Source organism: Oryx dammah, unplaced genomic scaffold (assembly GCF_014754425.2).
Source record: "Oryx dammah isolate SB20612 unplaced genomic scaffold, SCBI_Odam_1.1 HiC_scaffold_2, whole genome shotgun sequence".
Taxonomy (NCBI): Eukaryota; Metazoa; Chordata; class Mammalia; order Artiodactyla; family Bovidae; genus Oryx; species Oryx dammah.
The window spans coordinates 166,923,984-166,942,185 of record NW_024070186.1 but is presented as its reverse complement, the minus strand read 5'-3'; the positions used below and the strand labels follow the sequence as shown (position 1 = coordinate 166,942,185).

At 49.3% G+C, this 18,202-nt stretch overlaps 1 protein-coding gene across 6 annotated transcripts in view; it reads right to left on the bottom strand.

Annotated features, from left to right (window-relative positions):
* The window catches only part of CLEC16A (C-type lectin domain containing 16A), a 242,678-nt gene that overhangs the window by 55,519 nt on the left and 168,957 nt on the right, over window positions 1-18,202 (bottom strand). For all 6 annotated transcript variants that reach the window (XM_040230421.1, XM_040230439.1, XM_040230413.1 and 3 more), the window contains 3 exons: window positions 9,858-10,009; window positions 7,030-7,234; window positions 4,997-5,161 (listed from right to left, as the gene is read on the bottom strand). In XM_040230421.1, the coding sequence (XP_040086355.1) occupies window positions 4,997-5,161; window positions 7,030-7,234; window positions 9,858-10,009 (522 nt within the window). The remainder of the gene's footprint in view (window positions 1-4,996; window positions 5,162-7,029; window positions 7,235-9,857; window positions 10,010-18,202) is intronic.

Below are 18,202 nucleotides of genomic sequence, written 5' to 3'. Positions count from 1 at the left end.
GGCAGGTGGCCGGCCGTGGTTTTTCCCTTGGCAACACCTCCCCAGGCAGGGGCTATGCTGCAACAGTGCAGTCCATGCAAGGGACGGACACAGAGCAGCACCCTGACGGCAGGTACAGACGCCGCAGCATCACAGGCCAACCTGGGCCGGGCTTGCGAGGAGCCCTCTGGCAAACTCTTTGAGGAAGGTGAGCGCGGTGACTCTGACGTGCAACCAACGGGAGTGCTGAAGCTGAGGCGGGAGGATGCTGCTGAAGACCTGGGGGAGGGTCTCAGTTCCCTGGTGTCCCCTGCCAAAGTCCCACAGCCTAAACTACCCAATGTCTGGGGCCCCTGCGGGAACTCCTTGTCTCCCTGGTGTTCTCGCAGGGAGAAGGGAACCGGGTGGGTGCTGCCCTGAGGCTGTGCAGAGACTGAGGACGGACGCTCACTCCTCACTCGGTGGAGGCTGAATGAAGGCGCCGTGTGACGGGGACACTCCAGGTCCCCGCGGGAGTGACACTCTTCCTGGGGGGAGGAGGGTACCCAGATATGTTGGCCAGGTTCAGAGCCGCTGGGCCACAGAGACTAATGTGATGGGGCTGAGGGGGGCAGCGGGGGTCAGGAAAGGCCTCTCTGAGGAGGCAGCACGCAGCCTGAAGCCCGACTGATCATCAGGAAGTGGCCACATGCAGATCTAGGGAGGAGCATGCAGGGCCAAGACCCTGGGGCAGGAGAGAGCACCGTGAGCTTGGGCGGTGGTTCTCAAAGCATGGGCTGGGGAACCCTGGGGGGCGCCTCCCAGGGTCAGAACTCTCATAAAGATGACGATGGCATTTTCCTTTTACACTCATCCTCCCAGGAGGATGCAAAGGAGCTTTCCGGAATCCATACCAGCATGACAGATTGAAAGCAGAAGCAGCTATGAGAAAACCCAGCTGTTTTCTATTAAGCCAGATATTAAGGAGATTTGCAAAAATATAATATTAATTTTTGTTTTGTTTTGCAAAACAGACTTATTCATAAAGAACTATGTTATTTATTGCTTTACATAAGATGGGTTATTACTATTTTTTAAATAAATAAATTTTAAAAGTATTTCTCAGTTTTAATTTCCAAAAGCTAAAATATGGATAAGTATAATCCATACAAACTAAAGAACTTTGGGTTCCTTAATGCTTTTCAAAGAGTATAAAGTGGCGCTGGGCCTTCCCTCGCGTTCCAGTGGCTAGGACTCTACGCTTCCACTGCATGGAGCACGGGTTCAATCCTCTGTCGAGAAACTAAGATCCCACATGTCACACAGCCAAAAAATAAACAAACAAAAAAGAAGGGATCCTGAGGCCCAGACCTGGAGACACGCTGACTTGGAGGAGCAGCAAGGGTGGGGGCCTCGGGCAGGGGATGGGGTGAAGGCTTCGGGAGAGCTGCATCTGAGAGGCTGGCCGGGACTCATCGCACAAAGAGCACGGAAGGCCAGAACGAGAGACCTGGATTTTGTTCTAAATTCAATGAGGAAGCTACAGGACGGTGGCAGGGAGAGGCATGATGTGATGTGATTTATGTTCTAGAAAGATCCCTCTGGCTGCGTGGAAGGGAGGGGATGAGCCTGGAAGCTGGAGAGCATGTGGGTGCCGCTGCCGTGAGTGGGGGAGAGACGCTGGGGGCCGAGAGAGGGAGAAGGACCCGGTGTGTTCCGGAGCCAAAGCAGAAGTGGGTGTGGGAGGGTGAAGAGAAAAGATGAGGGATGATGCCAAGATGCTGGGCGGCTGTGGGGCCAAATCCTGAGGCAGCAGGTGGTGAGGCACCGGGGGTGGGGGTAGGGCGGGGCGGAGGGGCAGGGCCCCTCTCTGAGGGAAAGCTGATTCTGAGTCATGCGAAGCCTCAACACTCTCCACTGGCTCTTTAGGTCACATCTCTGGCCCAGGCGAGGACAGGCGGGCAGCGAGGCCTCTCTACCCAAGGCCCTGGAGCAGCCATCCTGCGGCCACATCTCTGAGAATGTTCCCCACCACCAGCCTTGCCAGGGGCTGTCGTGGGGAGACACTGCTAAGGAGTGAGTGGTCACTTTCAGGAGCTTCCTGTGACCTGCCACAGTCCCACCTGGTACCCTGACCCTGGGACCAGCAAGAGGACACCGGGCATCCCAGCTGTGCCAAGCCCTCTGCAAGGCAGGCCCAGCCCAGCGAAGGCAGGGCAATGCCCCCGGCACTGGACAACCTGGCCCCTCTCTGGAGGTCGGGTGGGATGGGAGAAGTGATCGCACAGCCATCTGCAAACGGGGGGCGGGAATCATGCAGATGCCCAAGAACTTGACATTTGGCGCTGTTGATTACTTTATGCTCGCCTGTTCCAAAGATGAGGGAGTGGAAATGAGGACCAAGCTTTCCTCCTTAATCCATTACTTCTTGAGTTCAAAGAAGCCCTGATGACCCTAAAGAAATTATTTCTTAACTCACAGAATCTTGTGTGTCAATTACATTTCAATTAAAAAAATTACAAAGAGGTATTTACAGACATGTTATAATAAAATTACAACTGTGTGTGGGATTTCCCTGGCAGTCCAGTGGTTAGACTCTGCCCTTCCAATGCAAGGGGTACAGGTTTGATCCCTCGTTGGGGAACTAAGATCCCACATTCTGTGCAGCAAAAAAAAAAGAAAAAAGAATTATAACTGTGTGGGGAAAAAAAAAAAGGAAAGGAAGAAAGAAATGATTTCTTACTAGGCTAGTCTGTATTTAGTTAACCTAGACTTATGGTCCGGAGAAGGCAATGGCACCCTACTCCATTACTCTTGCCTGGAAAATCCCATGGACGGAGGAGCCTGGTAGGCTGCAGTCCATAGGGTCACTAAGAGTCGGATACGACTGAGTGACTTCACTTTCACTTTCCACTTTCATGCACTGGAGAAGGAAATGGCAACCCACTCCAGTGTTCTTGCCTGGAGAATCCCAGGGACGGGGGAGCCTGATGGGCTGCAGTCCATTGGGTCGCACAGAGTCAGACACGACTGAAGCGACTTAGCAGCAGCAGCAGCAGCAGCAGCAGCAGCAGACTTATGGTCATCATTTATGTCTACTTAGCAACCATCTCTACAGAGCATGAGGCAATCTGGAGAATTTTTTAAAATGTTTATTTATTTGGTTGCAGCATGCGGGATCGTCACTGCATTATGCAGCCTCTTTCTCTGATGCGGTTCATGGACTCTCTAGTTGTGGTGCACAGGCTCAGTAGTTACGGCTCACAGGCTTAGTTGCTCCGTGGCATGTGGGATCCTAGTTCCCTGACCAGGGATCGAACCCGAGTCCCCTGCATTAGAAAGCAGACTCTCAACCAATGGACTACCAGGGAAGTCCCAATCTGGAGAATTTTTAACAGAACCCTTCAGACCCCTCAGCAGGCAGAACTGTCTCACATTTCATGGCTGAAAACAGAGGCAGGACTGCAGTCAGTCTCGAAACCTAAGACCGTATTTAAGAATAGAAGCAATTGCAGGCTGTGGGTGGCAGCATGAACTGGCACACTTTTTTCTGGGGCTACATATACTAAGATGAAAAACCTCTCCTTTGACTCAGCAGAGCTACCATTGGGCATTTATCCCACCGATACATGACATTTGCACACTTACAACAAGGATACCCCAAGGAGAGTCACTGTGATGGATGGGCCAGACGCTGGAAACGACCAGCATCACTGTCCAGTGTCAGTGACCAGTGTCCAATGCCCATTAGTAAGAAATGTTACAGGAGATTCTTTTGGTCCATCCATACGAAAAAATACTATACCACAGTGAATAAGCATGAAGTTGGTTTACACATGCTTCCATGTAACACTGATTTGTCGATAATCAAACACAGTGAGACGCAGAATCACACATACGGTATAACCCCCGGGTGTAAAAACAGACAAGCAAAACATGTCTGGAAGGACATGCAAGAAACTGTTAACCATGGTCACTGCTGGGGCCAAGCAGTCTTATTTTTCATTTTATCATGTCCTGTTTGGGTTTTAAGAAGTCATATGCTTATAGCATATACTATATGAATCCCATGGACAAAGGAGCTTGGCAGGCCACAGTCCATAAGGTCACAAAGAGTTGGACACGACTGAAACGACTTAGCACGTATAGCATATACTATATTTCTAAAATGAATGAATCAAATCGAAGAACAAAATGTGAGGTGAAGGGAAACAGGGACCCTGGTTTGGGTCAGGTTCTATCTACCGAATTCGATTCTTAACTGGGTAACTGCTTGTGAAAACATTTTGCAACATTTGCAGTTGAGGTTTAAAGCCCTAAGCGTGGAGGGGTGAAGTTGCAGGGAACAGCTCGGCCAGTTTTTTGAAGTTCTCTAAACAAGGGCAAGGTTCTCTTGCGAGAGGTCAGGGTACAGACATATCAGAACAGGAAGAGGGAGCCCACTGGCCCTTGTGGAGAAGTGGTACTTTCAGCTCCACCAGGAGACTTTGAATTTTCTATTCATGCTTCTCTTTCGGATAGGCGGGGAGGAGAGTTAGAGCTGTACTTCGGTGAAAGTGGGAAGAGAAGCTCCCAGAAAAAAGACAGTGGCAGCCACCCCGTGGGCAGTGGGACCTTCTTCTGAATTCTCACTTCTTTAGGGGCTTAAACAGGAACCACACACACCAACTCTTTCTAGTCATCCTACATGGAAAAGGAAATGACTCTTCCACAACCTCGTTACTAATACTCTAAGTATTTCCAAGAAACTTCCAAGAAAGTTTTAGTCTTAATTCTGAGAAGCTCTTCTACATCCTCAAACATCCTCAAATCTCTGGAAAACCAAACCCCGGTGATGGACCATCAAAGGGAAAGTCAAGATTTCTTTCTGGGGCTTGCGTTTGATCTTGCACTGGACTTTGATAAGTTCTAAGAAGTTGGGTTTCTGAGAGGGGAAGGGATGCTTACAAACGCTCAGGATACAGAAAGTCCTGGAGTCGACCCTCTCCCTCTCCCTGGAGGGGACAGGAGGTGGCGCGGGGGCTGGGGTGGCGCTTACCTGGCACCCTGTCCACAGAGGCGAACACGGAGCGCTGCACCGTGGGGTCGCTGCTGCCCCGGCGGCACTGGTCGTAGAAGCGGAAGGGCAGGTGCTGGGCAGAAGATGAGCCGAGTCCAAACCCCAAGACCTCAGTCGTCGGCTGGATCGGAAGGTCCAGGAGGGCTATGTTCAAACAAACCCGTGGTTCAAGCTCAGCGTGTACGATGGGAGTGTAGGTGATAAGACTTTGGGTGGCTGTAGTTGGTGTAGCTGTGGCCCAGCCAGGCACCTCCCTTGGGCGATTCTAGGCAGGCAGCCGGTAGCCTCGAGCTGGGGAGACCAGCGTGACACCTACAGTCTCGACTGAGGCTCAAAACACAAGGGGCGCCTTGCGCGGGGTTCAGAGAGGAAGGCCAGACCCATCTTCACCTCAGATTCTCGGTTTCCATACACAAAAAACCGTACCAAGGCTTAGCGTTGTGTATGGTTTCAGACCCTGAAACAAATGGGGCCAGTTCTGCCACGCAATTCACAAATCTATGTGTGCAGGGAAGAGTGTGTGAGAGAGAACACACACGCACCTGTGCTTGTGTATTTATGACTCGTGTGTGTATCTGTCACTGTCTTCCCTTCCACACACAAATCTCACAATATAGCAAAATTTGGAGGGGCCTTTTAAAATTTATTTAAGAAATACCCAACACGTGGGACTTCCCAGGCGGTACAGTGATTAAGACTCCACACTTCCAACGCAGGGGACCACAGGATTGATCCCTGATCGGGGAACTAAGATCCCAGATGCTGCACAGCATGGCCGAAAAAAAAAAAAGAAGAAATACCCAAGGTGTTAGTTCTAACAGCCACTTCAGAGCATAATTCTCCATTTTCAAATGAAATATTTAGCCTTCATGCCAACTGTGAGAGATTGCTTTACATTAAAAAAAAAAACAACACTCTGGAAATAAATCTTTAGAGAAAGGACTGAATGATTTAAGTCACTTTGCACATTACAAAATGCTTCTGCAATGATTTTGGAGGCCAAGTTTCAGCTAAGTGAGAAATAAGATGCAGACTATGTGTGATGCAGGCCTGCACCGATCAATGGAGCACGTGCAGGAAATAACTGAACCCACCACGCCCAGAAACCCCACCCTCTAAGTGTTTATTTTCAAGAGACCCCACAAGAACACTCCCCTTCTCCCCCAGTGGACTGCTCAGTGCTTGAGCCGAAAGGCCCTGGTTTCTTGAGATAGGCTGGTGGTGATTTCAGGACTTGATAGAACGCCTTTTCCCCAAGGAGGAAGCTGTTCTTTCTGCCCTGATGAAGGGAAGGCTCTCACATCAGCACCTTCTAAGAAAGCTGGGGCCTTCCTGACACTGGATGGCGCAGGGCCTCCTCACTGATCCACCACATCCCTGCGCCATGTGAAACGACGCTTGCGAATCCAGTGCTGGGTCCCGGCCTCCTCATCAGGCAGGGCTGCCTCTCGTGAGAGCTGGGAACGAAGAGGAGGAAGGGACGGGCTTTAGCGCAGGAAGTCCTGCCTTTGGGTTCTGCCAACCAGCTGCCTGTGTGGCTTTGGACAAGTCACCAAGCCTCAGTTTACTCATCTATAAAATGGGTGAACAGGCCCTACTCATCTCCAGGGTGGTTTTAAGGGTCGGAGGTGGTAGACGAGAATCAAAGTGAAGTGAAGTGAAGTCACTCAGTCGTGTCCGACTCTTTTCGACCCCATGGACTGTAGTCTACCAGGCTCATCAGTCCACAGAATTCTCCAGGCAATGAGAATCAGGGCACTCTGCAAATATAAGTTAGAGGACGCCGTGTGCTGGAGGGGAGCACCATTGTCCACATGGATGGCTGCACCTCTTTGAGCAGCCTCAGACATTCTAGAAACCAAACGCTTAGGATTCTCCATCCTCTCACCAAAACACAACTGGTTCCTGCACTGCGGGTGTCCTCTCCTAGAGGAGTCATCAGGGCACTTGAGGTCAACGTGAGACCCACGCTGATGGCTCAGAGGACACCCAGAGAGGGGTGCTGCACTCACCTGCTATCCTCTGCATCTTCATGCGTCTCGCCTGGATGCGGCCCTTGGCCAGGCGTTGCTTGGCAATGATGCAGCGGATGTGGTCCGAGAAGATGAAGGTGGCTTGCAGGATGGGGAAGGGCTTGGAGTGGGGGCTGGACGCAGGCTTGTGGATGGTGATATTCAGGGCGCGGCTGTCGTCCTCCACGCCGGTCACCTGCATGTCCTGGGGCGGGGAGGGGGCCAAAGAAAGGATGTCCGTTAGGTTCAGTTAGGAAGGTCGTTCCATTAGGAAGGTCACTGCTTGGAGGCTGTGGACCCACGTCTCCTCTAGAACAAGGGCCCTCAGACTGAAGTTGCTTTTGCTCTGAAGGAGACCATCAGTCCCCCAAGTGCAAGAGTGTTGAGGATGGGCACAAACCAGACCAGGCCTGGTGGGAGACGACAGGGTGGGAAGCACAGCTGGCTCAGTGGCTGGTGCTGGCTGTGGTGGCTGGTCTTGTCCCCACCAAGACTTGAGTCAGCTGGTGAACGTGCAGGATGCCAGCAGCCTGTGGGATCATAGTGCTTGACCAGGGATTGAACCCGCACCCCCTTGCATTGGAAGGCGGATTCTTAACCCCTGGACCAGCTGGGAAGTCCCAAACCCTAACAATTCTTGCTTCTGAGAAACCAGAGATAACAAACCCAAGGCTAGTTCTTTCTGGCATGATTTCACCTACTAACAATTCCTTTCCTGCTTCTCTTAAGAAAGTGAAAATCGCTCAGTTGCGTCCAACTCTTTGGGACCCCACGGATTATACGGTCCATGGAATTCTTCAGGCCAGAATACTGGAGTGGGTAGCCTTTCCCTTCTCCAGGGGATCTTCCCAACCCAGGGATTGAACTCGATCTTCCTGAACCAGGAATTGAACCGGGGTCTCCTGCATTGAAGGCAGATTCTTTACCAACTGAGCTACCAGGGAGGCCCTCTCTCTTAAGAAGAGGGCATCATTAGTTCCTATTTGTATGTCTCTGACGAATTCCTGGTCCCTAAAGGAAAAAGCAAACTCTGAGAAAGAGACATTTGAAGAAAGTTGCCCTTGAAAGGTAGAGGAGGACTCACGTAGACCAAGTATTAGGACAAATGCAATCCAAAGCCTCAGAATGGATTCTGTGCAAAGAATCTGCTTCCCACTGAGGTTTGAGATAAAAAGCAGAGGACAGGAGACAAGCATGAAAGTCAAAGGCTAGAGGCGGGGGCGGAAATGTTGAAAAGGCTCATGAAACAAGACAGAGACTGTCCATAGGCATTCCACCTGGCACGGAACGTTGCAGTGGGGATTAGATGAGATATTATGCTTTTAAAATGGAGAGAGAGGCTGGCGCGTGGTAACAGCCTGACAAATAGGCGCTCCTGGAAGACGACCAAAAGAAAAGGTTTATGTGGCTTTCATTGTCTGATGGACGACACATATTAATCCTTTGAGGGAGAAAAACACTTTCCTGACACTAAATTCTAAAGGAAATTGATTATAAGCCTAGATAAATAAGAAGAAGCACTAAGTTACTTAATGGACAGTCTCCGATGTGGAAGTCTTTTTTTAAATGCAAGCTTCTTCAGATAGTTGCTGTGCACATCAACCTTCTGTAAAAGACATTCTTTAAATGGAAAGATCTTGAAAAAGAGGAGGCTGGGAAACGGTTGCAACAGCATCTTCAAACCCATGGGTGGTCCTCTCGGGGAGGGGGGGTCACACAGGAGACGGATGTGGGTTGGCCCCGGCAAGGCCTTGCCAGAAACCAGGACTGCCCAACAAGGAAACAGACCCGGCACAGGGCAAGTAAGGCCCAGGGGGTCTGGTGGGGGAATGGAGTGGAAGGCTGTTTTCAACTCGCCTGGCTCTATGCTTCCTTTGACCAACCAGCTGCCATTAGTCACCCATCATTAGACAAACACTAAGAAAACCCAAGCTCCAGCTTGGCGTTTGGCAATTTAAGAGCCCAGGCTTGATGGAGAGACGGAGGACACAGGAACTTCCATAAATCACCAGCAGCAACAATCATTCTAGAGAGGAAATGGGCCCAGCCCAACTTCTTGGTATATGCCTTAGGGAAACCCTGGTCCAAGTGCACAAGGAAGTCGGGACAATTTTGTTCACGGCAGCACCGTATGTATGTGAAAGTAGAAAGCTGGTAATAAACACGGGACACTGACTACCTCCGCCTTGGGATGTGGGCAGGCAGCAGTTACAAGAATACCAGAAAGTCTCCATAGACTGACACAGTCAGGGCTCTAAAACATTCACTGAGTGAAAAAAACAAAGTTTAGAATACATGCAATGTGACAGAATAAAAAATACACACAGAAACACCCTCTTTTGAGTACCTGTATACAATTTTTAAAAACAGTATATGCATGCTGAGTTGCGTCAGTCATGTCCGACTCTTTTGTGACCCTATGGACTGTAGCCTGCCTGGCTCCTCTGTCCATGGGATTCTCCAGGCAGGAATACTGGAGTGGGTTGCCATTTCCTACTCCAGGGGATCTTTCCGACCCAGGGATCGAACCTGTGTTTCCTGCGTTGGCAGGCAGATTCTTTACCACTGGGTCACCTGGGAAGGACAGTTCACGTAGCTCCATTCACACATGCAGCTGGCAAAACACTGTATCTGATGACAGAGGAGGGGCGTCAGAAATGAGTTTTGGTTAAAGAGAACTTGGCCCTTATCTGTGAGGTGTTCTAACTGCTGTCAGGGGTAATCTGCTCACACAGCCCTTATGTCATTAGCACTTGACTGTAAAGATGACACTTTGGTGGGTGTTTGCACAGCCAGTAAAGAACTTCCGGGCTTCTCAGCCATCGTACCTGCAGAAGGCCTGCGAACTTGACCACTCCCCAGCCCAGCCTGGACACGTCGGGCTCCACCAAACTCATCTGGTAAATATCGACGGCCAGGAACCGCTGGAGCATACCGCCGTCCTTGGTGACCACCGTGCATGCAATCAGGTCGCTGTTGTCTGGAAGGAGGGGGACAGAGAGCAGGGTGAGGTGCAGTCCGCTGCACAGTCTGAGCGACACATTTGGGCTGGTGTGTGTTCAGTCGGGCGGCACAGCTTGGCGCCAGACCTCAGCCTGGCAGTCACACACACTGGGTTCCGAGTCCCTCTGAGTCATGCTGGGCAACCTTCTATACCTCTCTGGGCTTCAGATTCCTCATCCGGAAAATAGGGATCATGCCCAATCCACTCAAAGCACTGTTTGTGAAGACCAGCTCATATAAAATACATAAAGCACCAGTACAGTCACAACGAATGGGTTCCGTTCTGAGAGCGCATTTGTTAAGTCCAATGAAGTTAGCCTATGTACCCGACTAACAGGGTTGGCTACACAGTACTGTACTTTACTGGGTTTATAATACTTTTCACACAAATAATACACAAAAAGCAAACACCAACGATTAAGAAGACATTTTTAATCTTACAGTACAGAACTTTAAAAATTATAGTTGTATCAAATACATCCCTGCTGCTTTTACACTGGCTTCTGAACATGCTGGGCTCAACATAAAGACACTCTACTACTGCACTCTATACAGTCCTGTACAGTAAAGTACACAAAAGCACAGTCACGTGTAGAGGATGCATTCGAGTGTCAGCGTATGCCAGAGACGTGAACTATCTTACGCGATGGGACATATGAATGCACGTTTGCATCTCTCAAAGTTGGCAACGTGAAGGTTCGTGAGTAGGGGACTTACTATACAATCCTGGCTGTGAATTAGGCACTGCAACTGTAGCTAAAAAAACACCCAACAAACCCAGAATCCCAGTAACATTTCAGTGCTTCCCTGCAGGCGCTGGCGGTTTACACCTGTGACTGTTTGCCCAGATTAAGTGAAGATTAAGGAAAGGAAGAGCCCCCAGCTTGATTACAGAATCATCAAGACTTCAGCTTGGTATCTGACAACTTAGAGCCTAGCTCTACATGAGACAGTGTGTGATTTGGGGCAAGGCACTTGGCCTCTCTAAACCACGGTTTCCCATCTGTAAAATGGGAATAATGTCCCCAATCTGGAGATGTTTGATACCTTAAAATGAGAACAGGTAGGGAAAACATTTAGCAGGGTTTCCTCAGCTTATGCTTGGTCCCTTTTCTTAGCTGGAAGTTATTACCAGATTTGATGTCTAATTTAGTGCCTGTCCTTGATGGCTTTGAACTCACCACAGTAACATAGGGCCATTAAATCTATGGTCTGCTTTGAGTTCCCTCCAGTGAAATCCTCTGTAATATGTTTTAAGAGAAATAGCTGAACCAGGAAACAACCTAAATACCCCCAAAGCGGGGAACCACGTGAGTATGATTTTTTTCCCATCATATGGAAAATTACATACCCATTTAAAAGTTATGTTTAACCAAAGTGTGAACTGTGGTTACTTAGGAGGAGGGAAGCGAGAATTGGGGGTGGGTGGGACTGTGTGTGTGTGTGTGCGTGTGTGTGGTATCAAAAGGAGAACTTTAATTTTTGCCCTCTGTATCACTGATTTGCTTGAAATTATTTTAAAATGAGAAGGTATTCAATATACACTTTTGAAATACACGTTCAAGACCCAAGTAAAAAATCCTATTTACCAATAATTGCAACGGCACTGGGAAAGACTACATGTTTAAATGAACACGATGATAAAAACTTTGTAACTGTGATTTTGGTATGTTGAAAGATAGTATCCCTACAAACAAATACAAGCTTGGAGAAATATACTAAAACATTAAAAGACATCTCTGGTTAGAAGAACGGTGGGTGAATTTTTTTTTTTTCCCTTAAACAGCTTTATGGAGGGATAATTTATATACCATAAAACTCACCTGTTTTAAGCGTACAGTTCAAGTTTTGGTAAATTTAGAGCTGTGCCTTGTGGCACTCCAGTGGTAGAAGACTGTCAGCACCCCAATACATTCTGTAACCTAATACTTGGCTTCACCTTATTGGTGGTGGGTGGTGGGGGAAAGTAACACAGATGGTAACAATCCTGGCCCCAAACACAGGACTTTGCCAAGGTTTTCCCTCCTCTCATGTTTGCTCTTCATTTAGACCTAAGGAATGACGGGCACATTTCTCCTCTGCCCTCTTCTCCTCCCCTTGCTCCTCCGCCTCCCTGCCCTCACATCCCACACTACCTCCGCTGAACGCTCTGAGCACAGTCTGAGATCCTGGCTTCCTGGGATGTCTTCCGGTCCAGCAGCTGTGACAGGCCTTGGGATTCTGTCTTTTCTCCCCAGCATGTGACGACCTGGCATGGCCAGAAATGCCACAGCCAACACTAGCACCAGACAGCCTCAACTCTGGCTTGCATGTTCTCATTCTAGAGGGCAGGGAGCCTCCTCCCTTTCCCAGGAGTCTAGCCAAGTATTTAAGAAGAGTTCTAAAAATGACTTTATCCAGAATTTCTGGTTCCATGCAGAAGACACCTAGTCTTCTGTATCCTCAGAAGTGGAAGTCCTCACACTCTTTCTTGCAAACATTTTCTTTGCAGGGCATGGAGTTTGGCTTCCCAGGTGGCAAAGTGGTAAAGAACCCGCCTGCCAATCCAGGAGGCACAAGAGAGCCGGGTTTGATTCCTGGGTTGGGAAGATCCCTTGGAGGAGGAAATGTCAACCCACTTCAGCACTCTTGCCTGAAAAAAAATCCATGGACAGAGGAGCCTGGAAGGCTAGTCCATGGGGTGGCAAAGAACTAGATACGACTGAGCGTGCATGCATGCACGCACACACACACACACACACACACACAAGTCGAGTTTACTTTTTTAACTCAATACTTACATCATGTTCCCCAATTAGCATCTTTTACTTTTTTAAAAGAGAAAACTAAGCTCATAAAGGATTCTTTCTCTCTCTTTTCCTTTCTCTTTCTTTCCTCTCCCCTTCCCCGTAAATAGGACAACCTGCTCTTCCCTTCCCCACATTCACAAAAGAGGTTCATTTGCGGGTGAGCCTGGAAAGCAGGCACAGCCAAGGTCTTGGTGTCAGCGGGCTGTGTCGGCAGGCAACCCCCTCATAAAGCCCAGGGGCCTTTAGGGGCTTCGGGGGGAAGGAAAGACCTACCACCTCTGCCACAAAGAACTCAAAAGGAAGGACAAAACCCCAAAGCGGAACAACTTTCAGAAATGCAGTTGAGACATCAAAGCCCCGTGAGAGATTTCGTAAGAAAACTAAAAGGCAACTGTCACCAGTGAGACAGGAGGGCTCTGAGAGGGAGGGAGCCCCTGGTTTTTCAGAAGCTGGGGGGGCAGTTAAGGAGAAATGAGGCAGCTTCCATGGACTGAACAGAAGGGCACCTAGGCATCCTTTGGGGGAGATCAAGGGAGTCTGGTCGGGGTGACCTTTGTGGGCCTCCGGGTCGGCATCTCAAGAGACACTTGGAGCACCTTGCCTCTCCCCTGGGGCTGCTCCACATGCCGGCTGTGGGCATGCCCGTCGGAGAAGGACTCCGAAGAGAGCTGTGGGAGGGAGCTCCACCCTGCCCTCGTTCTAGGTCTTTCGCCTGCTGCCTGCAAGCGGGTCCCTGCGGATTTCACACTGAGCTGGGGGGAGCGGTGCCAGGTACTGAGCCGCCGGGAGGGAGGGGTGCCTCGTGGGGAGGACACCAGCAGCAGGCAGCTCCGTCGAGGAGCGTGGCAGTCTTCCGAAACGCCCTGCCTGCCTCTCGGGGCTGGCTTGCCGTCAGGGGACGCCAGTGCAGGTGACCGGCCATCCTCACACTGTGTGCACGAACCCTGTGCTCAGTCATGTCTGACTCTCTGTGACCCCAAGGACTGTAGCCCACCAGGCTCCTCTGTCCATCATATTTCCTTCTCCAGGGGATCCTCCCCACCCAGGGATCGAAACTGTGTCTCTTGCATTGGCAGGCAGGTTCTTTACATCTCTCAACCCACCTGGTCTCCAGCACCCTCCCACCAACTTCATTCCAAAGGGGTAGAGCCAAGGACTCTATTTCTTTAAATCTACAGACATTTATCAGAAAACACACTATCCATGTGACCTTAGGAGCAGGAAAGGATTTCTTTAAAAAGGAAGAATCAATACATACAAATAAATAAGATTAAGACTGATAAACTGACTACCTCAGAATTAAAATTTAGCTCACGGATAATGAACAATTTTATAACCAGACTGGGGGAAATATTTTCAACATATCTCTTTAAGAGGCAAAAGATGAATAAAGCCGAAAATATGAAGAACTCCCCAGGCCATTCACGGACAAGAGAATGAATACGCACACACACACACACACACACACACACACACACACGAGTGCTAGCCTTCCTGCTAAACCAGGAAAAAAATGAAAACAGGATCCCACCTATTGGCAAAAATAAAAGTGTTAAGATAACATCAGGCATTGGTGAGGCTGTAGAAAAACTGATTTTCTCAAACACTGCCAGTAGAATAAATTAACACAGCCATTTGGAAGGGCAAATCAACATTATTTATTAAAGCTGAAAGTTTCATACTCTATGACCTGGCAATGGGTACATTCCCAGGAAAATGCCCACGTGGGCTCAGAGACAGGAATAAGGATGTTGATGCTGAGATTTGGGTCTGTAATGACCTAGATGTCCAGTGAGAAAGGAAAGTTTATTTAAAAAAAAAAAATATGGCAAAGACAAGGAATGAATGAGATCTCTGGATGTTTCAACAAGGTTCAGTCTCAAAAACTGAGTGGAAAAAGTTGCAGCATGACACAGGCTGTGTGACACAATCTGTGTAAAGTCAAACCACACAAGAAGATCCTGTATATTTTCTATGAACTCAAGCAAGTGTATGTAAAAGAAAAATTTAAGAAAATGCCTGGCCGGGTGCAGAGTGATTGCCTCTTTGGAAGGGAGGTGGTGGGGCTGAGGGTGAGAGTCTAGGCTATTTTAGTTTATACGGAGTGCTTCGATTTCTTCAAAGAGCTAAGCTGTTTGTGTGGACTTCCCTGGTGGCTCAGTGGTTAAAGGAAAAAAAGAAAAAAAGTCTGCCTGCCAAGGCAGGAGATGTGGGTTCAGTCCCCGGGTCGGGAAGATTCCCTGGAGAAGGAAATAGCAACCCACTCAGTATTTCTGCTTGGGAAATCCCATGGACAGAGAAGCCTGGAGGGCTGCAGTCCATTGGGTCACAGAAGAGTCAGGCACGACTTAGCGACTAAATAACAACATCATGTTGTTTGTGTGCTTAAGTGAGGGGAAAAGTGACTCTATTTCCACTCTCCTACAGAGAGGGCCTCAGGTCCTCCTGGGGCCCAGGAGGGTTGGGAAGCAGCCCTGGGCCCAGCTGTTGGCCGTCGGCATACTGCCTCCCTGCCACCCCCTACCCCCCGATCTCCAAGTGTGGTGACAGTCACTGAACTCTGGGAGACGGCAAGAGACCAGCAGTGCCTCTCAGTGCACAAGTGTGCACGCTTACAAACTGGCCAGGCGTGTGAGCTGAAGAAGCTCTGGTGTCCAGTGCAACAAACATGTGGGTGTTAGATCCTGCGTTAGGGAGCCAGACCGTGAAGAATGAGGCTTGGCGCTGCCTCAAGGGCTTGGGGGGCCGGCAGGGAGGCTCGGGCTCTCGACCACAAACCATCATGCAGGCCAAGTCTCCATCTGTGGAGGGACAGAGCCCTGGGGGCAGAGCGGGTGGGATGAGAGTTGTCTCCATTACACCCCAGGGCCAAGAAGGAACCTCCCTCCTGGGAGAAGTGACAAGTTCCTCCCACCCTGAGACCCTGCCTTTTGGTTCACTGATTTCTAAGAGGGTGGGGAGGGGAAGATTTGCCATTTTATTTGAAAACATTAAGCAGGACTTTCCTGGCAGTCCAGTGGTTAAGACTCTGTGCTCCCACTGCAGGGGGCACAGGTTTGATCCCTGGTTGGGGAACTAAGAGCTCAGATGCCTCACAGTGCGGCCAAAACGTAAAGAAAATAAAAATTTGAAAATAATAAACATATAAATCGCTACCATTTTTAAAAAAATTAACCTTATCAATCTCTTTGAATAGATAACATTTGCATGCTCCCATTTTAAAAGGTGTGGAATTTTTTAGAGTTGATGGTAAATCTCCCCAATCCTCTTCCCCAGAGACAACCACTTGATTTCTTGTTACCTGCCCACTATGGATTTCCAGGGCTTCCCTGTAGCTCAGTCGGTCAAGAATCTGCCTGCAATGCAGGAGACCCAGGTTTGAGCCCTGGGTCAGGAAGATCCCCTGGAGAAGGGAATGGCAACCCACTCCAGTAGTTTTGCCTGGAAAATCTCATGGACAGAGAAGCCGGGCAGGCTGCAGTGCATGGGGTCACAAAGAGCTGGACACGAGCTAGCTAAACCACCACCATGAATTTCCAAGAGCACACACAGCTACAGCCCTCCCCGCTGCCTAGGCCTTCACAGACGCTACACAACCCCCTGCGCGTCTTCGAGTGAAGCCCGGATCTCGGTGATACATCACCCCCCCGCCCCCGCCGCCTCCGCACACACACGGGTGCTCCTCACTGTTTTTCATAGCTGCACTCTCTCCCACCGTAGTGCATGCTCAGTCGTGTCCGGCTCTGTGACCCCATAGACTGTAGCCCACCAGGCTCCTCTGTCCATTGGATTTCCCAGGAAGGAATACGGGAGTGGGTTGCCATTTCCCCCTCCAGGGGATTTTCCTGACCCAGGGATCAAACCCACATCTCTTGCCTTGGCAAGCGGATTCTTTACCTTGGAGCCACTAGGGAACCCCCCCTCCCACAGTAGATGTGATTCTAAATGATTTAACAGTTCCCAGTTGATGGCCATTCAGGTTGTGTATTAGTTTTTGCTACAACAGACAAAGAAACAGCCTTACCCATGTACACGTGGGAGAGTAAAACTACAGTGGCAAAGTAGAACTTGTGCTGAATTTTTCTCTTGAAAGCACTCATACTTTCCTAAAATAAACATATTTTAAAAGGAAACGTTGTGTTATGACCATGAATGGAAAACCAGAATTAAAACATATAAGGTGACTGTGAACATAGATTTAAAAGAGCTTTTTAAATTAAACTATAGCCAAAAGCCTGCTCTTTTGATAAAAAGGGTTATCAGCAGTTAGAGAAGTTCTAAGACAAACTAGTACCAATCTCAGACCTTCTCCTTGTTGTGACAGAAAGGACCTGAGGGGGTACCGAAATGTATTTTCGTGTGGACTACACTTTCCAGAGATGGCCACAGCAATACTTGCCTGAGGGACTTGCCTGGTGGTCCAGTGGTCTAATGCAGGAGATGAGGGTTCAATCCCTGGTTGAGGAACTAAGATCCCATGTGCCATGGGGCAACTAAGCCCGTTTGCCACAACTAGAGAAAACTCGCACGCCACAACTGAAGGCCAAAAAATAAAACAAAAAAACCCTCCCCCTCCACATGCTCTTCTTCCAGCGTGACCTGACCCTCCTCCCATCAGGTGGTGGTGTCTATGTCCTTTCTCCTTGAACCTGGGCAGCGAGGGCAGGGGTGGGGGTGGGGGTGGGTGGTCCTCTGTGATGATCTAGACCAACAGAGTACAGTGGAGGTGGCCCCGTATGATTTCTGAGGCCAGGTCACAAAAACACTCTTGGAACTCGCCCACCATGCTGTGAGGAAGCCCACGCTGTCACAGAGACACGACTGAGAAAAGCCAAGGCCCTGGACCCCCAGCCCCCAGCTCACCCTCTAGTCTCCAGAGGGTGCCATGTGGAGCGGAGACGAGCTCTTCCCTCGGAGCTCTGGGCAAATTATAGATCTGTGAGCAAAATGAATGATTAAAAAATAAAAAAAGAAAACACAGTTGTAGCTGTTTAAAAAGCCACTATATTTTAGGGTAGTTTGTTACTCAGCACTAGAGAATTGCAATTGTGATTTACTGTAATTCAGTGCTGCATCCAGGCACATTTAAAATTCTGACATTCTTCCAGCACCACCAAGGGGCTGCATACCACATCATGGAAGGCCAGCCTGGAAAAACAGCCTGGGGCTGATGATCTGGGACACACAGAAGGTCCTGCAGTGTTTAGTGGAATAAAGAGGAAAGGGATGCAGCCATTTTCCAACAGAATTTTAAGATGCTGAGAAAGAGGAGGAGAGGGCAAGTCATGAAAGAGCCACCTTGCCAGGAAGTGCAGGAGGAGGGCAACTCATCTAGGTGAAAACAACTTGGGTGGAGGAGCCATAGCGACCTGGGTTTAAAT